Source organism: Argiope bruennichi, chromosome 2, assembly GCF_947563725.1.
Source record: "Argiope bruennichi chromosome 2, qqArgBrue1.1, whole genome shotgun sequence".
NCBI lineage: Eukaryota > Metazoa > Arthropoda > Arachnida > Araneae > Araneidae > Argiope > Argiope bruennichi.
In genome coordinates this window covers 88,893,580-88,906,087 of record NC_079152.1, presented here as the reverse complement: position 1 = coordinate 88,906,087, position 12,508 = coordinate 88,893,580, and the positions used below count along the sequence as shown (strand labels likewise).

The 12,508-nt window shown below is 27.8% G+C and overlaps 1 protein-coding gene across 3 annotated transcripts in view; it reads right to left on the bottom strand.

Annotated features, from left to right (window-relative positions):
* Positions 1-2,718: 2,718 nt before the first annotated feature.
* Positions 2,719-12,508, bottom strand: part of LOC129959334 (calponin homology domain-containing protein DDB_G0272472-like) — a 207,004-nt gene continuing 197,214 nt past the window's right edge. For 2 of the 3 annotated variants that reach the window (XM_056072159.1, XM_056072153.1), the window contains exon 12: positions 2,719-4,368. In XM_056072159.1, the coding sequence (XP_055928134.1) occupies positions 4,240-4,368 (129 nt within the window). In that variant the 3' untranslated portion in view covers positions 2,719-4,239. The remainder of the gene's footprint in view (positions 4,369-12,508) is intronic. The other variant, XM_056072165.1, reaches the window with a different exon arrangement.

The following is a 12,508-nucleotide window of genomic DNA, read 5'->3' as shown; positions in this document are numbered from 1 at the left end:
GTAAATCCCGCAATTCCTTTTAAGGCAGTTATCTATGCCGTAATATATTTAAAAATTAGTGTATTTGAGTGAATGAAATTGAAGAGAAATCAACTCCATTTTTCTAAATTTTATTAATAGTTCTACAAAACGTTCGCCTTTTCCAGCTTAACAGCAGTTTGACTACAGAAGTAATGAACAAATCTAAAAGTGAAAACATAAACTTATGAATAAATAACAAGCATAGCAGTAACTTTCGTATCAATCGAAAACACAGTCATTTGCAAAAATGAAGAATAAACATTGATAGTTATATGTTGAAATGAGAAAAATGTTATTTTTTCATGAGAAAAATTGCAATTTTCTTTATTGGCTTCTTTTTATAGATTTGCAATGTATCAATAAAAACAAATGGATAGAAATTGTAAAAAGTAATAACAATATCATATTATGCATGAAACGTTCCTATATAATTTCAATACAGCTCATCGCTATTTTTAAGAAAAAATCTTTTTAAGATGGCGTACATATAATTCATTTCTGTATAACAGAAATAATGGTTGCCTGATTCTCGTAAAACCTACAAACAATAAATAGAATTAATAAATATTTGCTTTTTATTTGGTCAAATTTTTTGCAAGCATAGCAAATTATTTTTATTCAAAAAATCACTGATGGGATATGTTTCTGGGATATGTTTAATTTTTATGTAAAACTATTAATGAAAAATAAATAATTATATATTTTTACTAATAGGGAGTTTACTAATATAATTTGAAAGGTGGATTTTACTAATTAGTTAACTTTTCTTCTTGTTAAACAGAAATCGAAATTTAAAAAGGCTCATGAAATTAATACTTTTATAATTCTCCGATTCCATAAAACAAATGCATAAACGTCATCGCAAAATTACTTATATGAAATGCTTTTTGAAATAAAACCTCAGTATTCATATGTGAGTATGAACCTACTGACTTGAACTGAATGCAAAGACAAATGAATAGCGAAAAATGGGCAAGTAAATATTGCGAAAACGTGATCAGGTCAAAAAGTGGAAAAGTTAAAAAGAAATTATTTAATGTGGATAATTATTGGGCACAGAACCATAATTTAGAGACAAAATTATTTGTGGAAACATAATTAAAGCATTATTTCATTAGCGAAACACGATTGCATTTCTTCTGACCTGACCTAACACAGACGAAGACGACAATGCAATACAGTAAATGGCTGTAAAAGCTGGAATTAACTATACTGTGCATTAAATAGTTAAAGAAAAGGTATAGCCGAAACTCAATGCACCAATCAAAGGGTACTGCAATGCATATATATGTTGTAATATAGATAATATGTATATATCACAGGCCATCAATAACTAAGAGACGAAGTTCAATCTTCCTATAATCCTTTACACTTCAAGAAGGACTTCGTCCCCTTCTATGACTAGTTTCCCAAAATATAATAAAGCGACTAGGATAATACACATATGTTAGCATAGCTCCCATGTTCACGTGGATGTGAAACCTCATAATGCACTCTTGAAACCGAATAAAATATACCACAGTATTTAGCACTCTTTTTACATTTTTTATTAAGTACGTAAATAAGCTGTAAATTTATCAAGGCAATTGAAGAAAAGGGTTGAAATTAATTTTAAATTGAAATCAGTTGCTTGTCGTGAAACTTTGCATGAATTGACAATCCATACGTATGTCTAACGTGCAAGTGATTTATTTTACAGAAATGGCACTTATTTTAAGGAAGGTTTCGAATTCCTTTTAATAGGAGATATTTTAAATACCAATGATTAAAATAACATTTAAAAACTGATGCATTGTTTAACTTTTAAGTGTAACAAATGGCAAATCAAAGCGAGATATTTTTTTTTCAATAATGAGCACTATACTTATTATTGAAATTTATAATTTTTATATTTAAATAAAAAATTTAAATTCGATTTTCATAAATGATTATTTAAACTATCCCAACTTTGCTATTACATTTATAAGTACGATTAAATAATAAGTTCAAGAAATTAAGCTCGTTGTTCTAACATAATTTTAGAAGGAATTAACTGTAACAGTGGTAGCTATTAATTTCACTTTAGGCATTTGATATGACAGATAATGTTTTAAGCCTCATATGAAATAACTTATGTTAATAATTATGTTAATAACTGCTAAAGAATAACAGAAATCAAAACATAGAATTTATTTGATAGTTTAAAAGTATTATTATTATTGAATATATTATAATTTTTTATTCAATAAACAAAGTCTATTATATTTAAAGTTGAAATATATTATAAGTTTGTAAATTATGCAAACTGAATAAAGTTGTGCTAATTTTTTTTTATTCAGATCATTTTATTTATTTAAATCATGATATACTAATCAACAGAATAATTTTCTAATAATTAAAATATTTTTTGAATTTTATAAATATTAAAAAATATCTAAATTGATTGAAAATTTAAGAAAATATCTATTCTGAAATCAATTTAGTTATTCAACCTTTATATGTAAGTGATTGTTTTGGCTTTAAATGCATAAATGTAGGGATTTAAAAAAAGGAGAATATAGCTCTTAATTTGTTAAAATGTAGGGATTTAAAAAAAGGAGAATATAGCTCTTAATTTGTTAACGGAAATATTAGCAGTTATTTTCACTACATCTACCAAAATAAAATTATATTTAATATATTTTATTCATAATTAATTGAAATTATTTCGATATACAGAAGATATTTATCTATTTCAAAAAAAATTCTGCTTTTTTGGTTATTAATTTCTATTATCTAAAAACACTTTATTATTATAAATTCGCGATTGCAAATTATGTTCTAATTTTAATCATAACATTTCAATCACAATTTCGTTTTACCTGAAGGCTAAACTGCTACTTAAAGTGCAATACCTTGAAAATTATAATTATTTAAGCTAATTAATTAATTTCAACTTTAAATGCATGAAATATCTAAAAGAAAATAATAAATATTTAATTAAAATACTTTGATCGTAACATTCTAGGTCAGAAAATCTACAAAATATATTGATTATTAGCTTCCGTTGATAAAATACTAAATTAATTTATTCATACAATTTTTCTTGGCAATCAAATTATTTACATATTACTAATTTTTCGTAGACGGAAGAAATTTATGGGCTTTTCGAGAATATGTAAAAAGGTATAAACATACAATCCAATTGATAAAATCCAGTTAACATGACAATTAAATTTTAAAGATATAACTTAAATTAGTTCATGATAAGGAAAGAATATAATATATATGAATATAAAACATTCTAGTAAATGTACATTCTTAGTGCACTTTTGCAAGTAGTAATCAAATTAAGCTGTGCTACATACATACAAAAGTGTATCTCAACGTAAATATCCTTAGTGACGATTATTTTTAAAATTCATTTAAACATTATCCTACGGAATTCCTTAAAATTATCACTCTTCATTCGTAAGCATTTATATTTGAATAAAAATCTCTTCGTAGCTCATTTCGTAGTTCAGTCCAAATCCCATTGTTAATACTAGAGAGTGCGGACAAAGGAGTTGTTAAGAAAGCGAGGAAGAGATTTATATCGAAGGGATTATAATTAAAAAAAATACGCATTATCAACGTCTATACATACACGCTAAGCAGTTTCCACGTCATTGTTTCTGATTGGTTGAAACATACTCTATGAAATATGTTTTTCAGTATAGAGAAACTTTATTATAATAAGATAATTAGCATAAAATATATGAATAATTATACTAGATAAGTTGCAAATTTTAAATGGATTCCTTATAACAGATTCTAAACAATACTTTTGCAAAATTGGAACATTATCATCAAATTATTAACAATGGAAATACATCAAAATAAGTTATTTTAAATTAAAGTTTCTGCAATAAAACAAGTTGAAATTAATAGTGAATGAATTTTTTTTTTGTTTCCGTTAAATATTTTTCTATTTAAATTTAGTGAATTTCATTTATAATTCGTTATTTTTAGTGTAGTGTTAATTCAAAGCGAGTCTGTTCTCGAAATCTCTAGAATATTCCCAAAAAATCAGAAACAGTGACTTTACACAAAGTACATAACTGCTGTTCAGAATATGGCAAAACTAAAATAGAAGCACATGACAATATTAAGTATGGAGATTGATTTTCTTCATTTATAAGACCTAGGATGTTTTATACCAAGATAGAACAACAATTTCAATTATTTTAATATTTAATTACGCTTATGCAAGACACGTTTTTAAGATTCCGTTGCTATAGCAACGGGTGCTTCGGTGGTTGAGGATCCTTCTTGCTTGGTAAGTGTTTCAGTGGCAATTTCCCCGCTGGCGTGCTCTGGTTCTCCTTCATCGCCGGATGGCAAAGGACTCTGAAAGCATAGAAAACCAAACTTCAAATGAATTTGATGATGTTTATCTTAAAGCTGCAGTTTTTCTTACGTATGAATTCAAAAATAGGAATCCAGTTTTGAATAAATCTATACTGAATAGTATTCTTTACATATTAAAACATATCCATGTTGGGTATGGAATTATTTTTGCCAATATTATAATGAAATCGCATGATATTTCATAATTTCTATTATGATTTAAAAAAAATTCTAACTAAAATGTTGAAGATAGAACAGCCCTATGGCAATATAGAAAGTTCTAATTAGGCACAAAACTGACAAGTTTTTATTCGTTTGATAAGGAACTCTAAAAGTCTAAAATTACTTTTGGAACATACACATCTCAACATGCCACTATTAAAAACAGATGTTTATGTGTGTGATTTTCTTTCAAAATTTTAGGGATAGCTATGATTTTGTGACAGAATAGTAGAATCCCGGGTTTCAGATCCCAATCTGTAAAAAGATTGTATATCCGATCTTGATGCATGCTTATCCTGTCGAGAATTTAATTTAATAAAATGTGGTAAATGAAATATATCTTTGGGGGGATATTAAAGGCTGGAAATATTGATGGGGCTTCTAGTTATCTTTTCATCTTCACACCCTCCGAAATTCCAAAATCCACCCTCAAATAGTTTTGGCAATTTCTTTCAAAATTTTTAGGATAATTGTTGTTTTGAGACAAAATAGTAGTCATGGGTTTCAGATCCCAATTGGGAAAAAAAAACTGTTTATCCGATCTGAGTGCATGTCAAATCTGTCAAGAATTAAATGTGGTAAATGTATCTTTGAATGGATATTGAAGGCTGGAAAGATTGTTGGGGCTTCCAATTATCTCTTCCACATTATTCAAAATTCCGGAATCTATGCCAAATAATCCTGGTTATGTCAACAAACATGCAGACAACATACTCTAAACTCTTTGCTGATATTTTTTAATTTTCAAATATACATTCCTAAGTATAAGAAGAAGTAATTAATTATTCAAAAAAACAAAACATTAATTTTGTAATTTTGACTGTGTATATAACAGATAAGTACTTTTATCAGGTTGAATATATATTTATAAAGTTTCACTTAAATTCCATAATGTTTTTTGTGTTATTGCAGCTTGAAATTTTAATTGAATTTATTAAAAGCCTTGTATTTTAAAACTTAGATATTTTGTGAAATTTATATGAAAAATAAAATTTATCTTCAGGTCACATTTTGTAAGCAATAAAGCTCATTTAAATTTCACAAAGTAAAACGATTTATTCTCAGGAAATACATATATAATTCCTAATACATTTATAATCCAGAAATACATATAAAAATAGGATATTTTTAAATCGAGTAAATAAAATTTCATTTACACTATTAGCTCATATAAACATAAAAGCCTCGAATATACAGTAATTCAAGGAATTATATATGCATTGATAATGTAGTGCATTTATAATAAAATATAATAATTTTCCGTTCCGAACAACATATTTCCTTACATTTTAATTACAAGCAATGCATAGAGGCGAATGTGCTAGAAAATATCAATGCTAAATCCCAACACTTTCTAAAAATTAATTATGGTTTCATCTTCATATTTCTCATGGTTTGGAAATGTATTAAATTCAGTCTTAAAGCGGTAGGATCATATAATTACAAAAATTCTTGAGTATAACAATAAATAAATGATTTAAATTGTAATTAAAATGAGAAATGAAATCATGAATGCGAAGAAATGATTGTTTCCCTTTGTTATATAATGCGATATAATCATTTCTAAACTCTAAATCGTATAAAATGTAAAAAACAGTTTCGAGTCATAAGAGTTCATAAGTATAATATATGAAAATCAGGTTTGCCACATTTTATTATAAATGTAAAATATATTATGTAGACTTTCTTACAATGTCTCTTTTTCTTGATTTAAAAGTCTTTTTTTTATTTGGCTGCGCTTAAATTTACTCTGCACTCTTTTTGTGAGAATATATAATAAATAGTTTGAAGAGTCTGTTCGAATATGATTAATAAACAGAGACGGATATTTCCGAATCCAAGCATTCATGTTTCGAAATGTGAGCTATTTCTATTTTTCATGTAAAAATAAAAAGCTTAGGTACCTGCCTTTCTAAATGTGAAGCTGCAATACTGTTTTACTTTGCACAGCAATAAATTCAATCCGAGACCAGAAATGAGTTCTGAAAGGACCGTTTGTAACATTTATAAAAGTCTGGCAAGAAAGTTTGATCCAAAATTGGAGACAAACTCAGAAAGAAATTTATGGTTTTATGTCTCGCTCAAATACCTAAGGGACGAGAAAATCTGCTAGCTGCCAACTCTCGAAGGATGGCCTCACTAACTTCACAAGACATTGATGCATTGAGGAAGCCGGAAAGCTGCAAAATTCTGGGGTCTCATGCGTTCTGCATGTGGATATTGATTTCTGAAAATGATTTTGGAATGATTCCTTTCCCTATTTCAGAAAGAAAAGTATAAATTTCACTTTCTGGCTGTTGCACAGAATTTGGTGAAAAGTATTGCTGTGTGTTGCTATATATAGATGAATTTATAAAAGTTATTTTACTAAAATTTATATTCGAAGAAATACAGGTGCTTTTCGGATTAAAGGAAGATGAATTATATGAATGTTCTTCTTTATGATACATATGTACGGTATTTTTTTAGAAAAGAGAACAAATGTGTTTAAGGGATCTCTGAACCCTTAACAATTAAGAACAAGGAAGTAAGAAGCCTTTCTCTTTCCAACCCATCTAATTTACAAATTAAACAATTGTAAAATTTACAAATTTAAACATAGAATATTCATATGCAATTACATTACTTTCCATATTTTCATATAATTTCATGAAAAAAAAATTAAAGGTTATAAAGATATAAACATTGAATATTTTACAAAATCTTAAAAATCAATATTATACCGAAGTTATATCAATATTTATAGAAGAATGTTCAGTTTTGACGTCATAGATACTTTTTCCAAAAAATTTTTTGAAAGAAGTATTTTTAAAATATTTCTTTACAAAAATAAAATTTTAAGAAAAAAATTCTAATTAAAATTTATGCAATTTTTTTCTGTGAATAATTTGTCTAAATATTGATTATTAATTCATATAATAACTTATTTTGAGCTGAAACTCATATTAATAAAATAAGTAGTTTTTGAGATCCTGAGTACAAGCTTCATTTTTTTGAGAAAAATATCATTAAAGTTGAAAAATAGTAAAATGAATTTCAACAAAGTAATGCAAATTAAAAACCATCAGAAATATAGGGTTTACCCTAAATTAGCTTAAATTGTTCTTTCTTAAATTTCTTTTGAAATTGTAAGTTTTTTTTCTTGTGTGCATCAAAGAATACTACGGTTGTATTTCTTTTGACATTCTGACAGAGGAATTTGAATTCTGGCAGAGAAGTTTGTTTTACATTTAATCTGTGCTGTTTTAGTTTATTTCTCGATAACTTTGAAAGTTTTGTTAGTATCATTAAAATTTTAGTATAAAAATGTTCAGAACAGATGGGACTCTAACATTTTTTTTTTCAAAAAATAGAAAAATTTGAAGTTTAAGAGACCCGAGACCACTTAAATGCTCAATTTATAATTACATTTTAAGAATTAAACTGTCATTAAAGACTTTAATTTTAACATGCATTAAAAAAAAATTCTTTGTTAGAACCGTGGCTAGGTTCGAAGTCCGAAAAGAAACAGAAAGTAAGAAGAAAAGAGAGTGAAAGTTGTCGAAACTTACCTAGTTATAGAGTTTTAGAACGGAATATTTCTGATTAAGCCATTATGTTTTGAGTTAGACGAGTTGTTTTGAGTTAAACCTCCCCTCCCCATCAAGATCAGAAATTAAAATTACGTGAAGCTTCAGTTCGAATGATTAGAAAATAATTATTTGGAGAATACGATAAATTGAAATCATATGTAAAATTTGTGTGTATAATCTTAATATATACATATAAGTTCATCAAAGTCATCGTTGTATAAACGCTAATTTTTAACATATTAAAGATAGACGTATATTTTCAGTTGATATATTCTTTAAATAATATAAGCAATGAAATGTTATGTGGTTTGTACTTGTTAATATATTCCTAGAAATTTTTGTAAATTCAATTTTTACACAGTTGTTCAAAGCATACTCAATGAATTATTTTTGGCATAACATATTTTAAATAAAACAAAGCTTCCCTCCTTAGTAAAGCTAAGTTAAAATAATTTGAGAACCACTATTTTACAAAAAATCTATAATGTCAATGTCGGCCTTGATAGAGATACCCATCAATTAACGCATGTAATTTCACCGAGGCATCGATTAGTATAATATAACCAAATTCATTTCTTTCTCACCTTTGATCCCAAAAAATTGATGTTTTTTTCCCCTTCCAAATGCCAATGCATATTTCATTAAATATGACTAAATGAAAGATGATAGTACAAAAATGCAATTTCCATAACTTTTTCAGATATACATTCATTGACGTAAACAGAACTGCCCAAAGTATAACTTTTTACATAATTTAAAGTATCTTTTCCACTGGCAGTATGTACAGTGAAATGTCCTGAGCGGCCACTTCCCCGTCCCGAAAAAATTTGGCAGCTCATAGATTGTGACCGCTTTCAAAGGGTTTCATTACAATTGCAAGATAATTGTTATAATACATGACATAAACAACTTCTATCACCCATATCTTATTTAAAATGAAATTTGATATTTATCTAAAGAGAAAAAGGCACTTTATATAAAGTTTTTTTGAAAAACGATAAATTTGAGATTAGGTTTTTATGTTTCTTGGAAAAAGCCATTTTTGCAGGTTCGATTTTAAATTTAAAAAGTAAATTTCTAGCCGATTCCTTTGTTACTGCATTCTGATGACTTCAGGATATACCAGGAGGTTTTAATCCAATTAAGAGCATCTTGGAAGAAATTTTCTTTGAAAGTTCCCTAGCACTTTTGCATTCATCGATATATGAAATGGCATGTCACAGTGCGCACTGTATATATTCCATTTTAAAACATTTCATAATACCATGATCCAATGGCAGATGTTTTGATGTTGCATTTGCTAGCAAATATATTTTTGATGTTTGTGAGAGCTGAACTCCATGCGCATGATATATCGCATTGCCCAATATAAGGAAAAAATTTCCTGGCTTGATTCTTCATTTTTTATCGAAATGTACTATCCATTCTTCAAAGATGTATGATGTCATCTATGTTTTTAGGTACCACGACCGCACTAAGACTGCTTAAATCTAATCCTTTGAAACATACTGGCCTTTGACGTTGTTATATGTTCAGGGGTATCTCTTTCTTTCCAGCTGCGTCCACATAAAATCTAAGAGACAGACGCTCCTTCGAAATTTTTCCACCTCTTGCTTCTTCGGGTTTTTAAATCGTGCTTTCTTTTTGCAAAGTCCTCAAAAAAGAGTACCGTTTTATGCATGCTGAATATGTCCTTTGCATCATATCCAACCATAAATAGTGGAAAATACTCCTTCAAGCTGTATATGAGCTAAGGTCGACATCAGCCACATTGTGACAGAAAGATGGTGTAATTCAGTATGAAAAATCCGACCAGCCACTCACTGTTGGTAGAGAAATTTTCAATTACCAGCACATCCAAAAGTTCATTTGTCTTGTGTTGAATCAAAGGTCCAATGAAGGGGGGGGTATTCTAATGAATTGTTTACTTCTATTCCAAAACAGCCTGAAATATATGTCGACATATTGTTCATGTCTCGTTCTTTTGACATCACGGAAATAGAAGTCTTCGTATTCCATCAAAATCAAATCCTGTTCTTTAATGACTTCATTGATTTTTTCTTCTGCATCAAAATAATTTATTTAACTTTTTCGCTGATTTGCCATTCTCATATTTTTGTAAGAATTTGAATGAGCTGCTCGAGGCTTTAAAAAACGCACTTCGATATTGTTGCAACTCAGATCACTGACTAAGGAATGAAAGAGACTTAAATGACGTTTTCCTTCCAGAATTATTGGAATCCTTAAACTTGATAGGAAGCAAAACTATAATGGACTTTTCTTAACCTGACCGTGAACCTTTCGACTCAATGTTTCAAACAGGAACGGAAAGGATTTTCCTGAAAAATGGGATGGTCGAACCCACCCGGCGGCGGTCCTAGGGTTTTTTTTAACATTTGATCTGTTGGACGAAAAATCCGTGCCACGAAAGGGTATCCTTTAAGAGGAGTGACCGATATGCAAGAATAGCTTTTCGAAGAGTTTTCACAGTATCTATCTCTAATAGCATAGAAATAGACTGCTAGGGAAGAATTCGAGTGAATATTTGATATAATGTAATTTTCTTTTAAATATGTTATTCCACATTTTACTAACAAAATATTTTTAACTGGATAAAAATATTTCTTGGAAGAATTTGTAAAAAAGAATGGATTATATACATTTGAGGAAAGGTATATATTAGTATTTTTATTCGATAATTTTAATGAAAAAGGCTAAATATTTTTCTAATTACTTTGCATAAAAACTAAATAACTAATATGCAATCAAAGAAATTATTTAGCTTCAGAAAATGTTCAAATGAAAATAAAATTAAGTCAGGGAAATCTTTATTTGTGTACAAATAAAATAATCTTAAAATCATCTTTATTCATCTTTAAATTCAAAAGAAATCTATAGAATATTTTTTTATTCCTTTCGATTGAAAATAAAGAAGCTCACGTATTTTGAGGTCCACGAATTGCAAAAAAAATTGTCATCTGAGAATTCTTATTACGTGATCTTTTTCTGTGCAAGAGTTAACAGCAGCACATTCGAAACTGAATTTGTGAAGTAACCCTTGAAACTCTTTCGTCATCGATGCGGAATGAAACAAAAACAAAACTCAATTGCGCTTTCGAATTCGATTCAAAATCCGGAAGGTACCTTGAGCAGGAAGAGTGCACATCCGATGCACAAATGGAACGCATTCAATTGAATGATATGAGGAGAATCGGTGAACTTCCATGTAATGTGATAAAGCAGCCAAGACCGTTCTCCTGACGTCAGCAGTCTGTACGATGGATGATTGGCCGAGCTTTGATGATACGATAATGACGAAATTAGTTTAAGCAAATTCTTTTTACTTGAACCCTACTTCTAACCTGTGGTCTTTGTCCTCCTGGCATTCAGAATGGAATCTTAAACTTGAGTCCCCTTTACTTGTTTTCATTTTTATTCAAACTCGTACATTAATGTGCATTTGGGATTTAATCCTTTTATTTTTATTACACAAAGTGAATTAGTTTACTGATGAATACGTATCATTTGATTTTAAATGCCATCAAAACTTTTAAAGTTGAGAAGTATTAAATTTAAAAAAAAAATGAAAATTGCTTCATTTATATTTGATATTTTTTTTTTAATTCTTAAGAAAGGAACAATAACTCATGATCAAAGTTTGTAAAGAACTTCCTAAAATTAAGTTAAACAACGATCGATAAAATATTTCCTTGGTTCTTGTCATGAAAGGGGATTTGTCTACAATATATTCAACAATGATTTAAAAAAAACGCTTAACGTAAATGACGTGAAAAATAGCAGAAATATAATTAAATAAATAATTCTCTGAAATAGCTCAAACAATATATCTATTCAAAGAAAATTACATTTTTCAAACAATTTTATACTCAAAATGTTGAAATGGACTTGAAATTTTAAATATCTTTAAAAAAATAGCCAAATTTCTGTAGAAAAAAATAAAACTGTCATAATCCCCATTCTTTAATTTGGAAAGATAAGTCTGAATATTTGATTCTATAAATATAAATTTCAAATTTTGTTTTGTTGAAAATTTCGAAACTTATTTATGACTTGATTTGAGGGAAACTATATCAAATAAAAGAGAATCAATCTGATAGAGCACAACAATAAAAAAGTCACAATTTTAGAATTATTTACAAATTAAAAATTCTGTAATTTATAAATTGTATTAAGGTATTTTAAAATATTTCTAAAATATATATTTATTAGGAATTTATAAATAAAAGTCTGACTTTACTCAATTATAAAAAAATATAAAGGCAAACTTCAATATCATTATAATGATAATGATTTCTAATAACAAATTACTCTAATTTTTTTTTTTT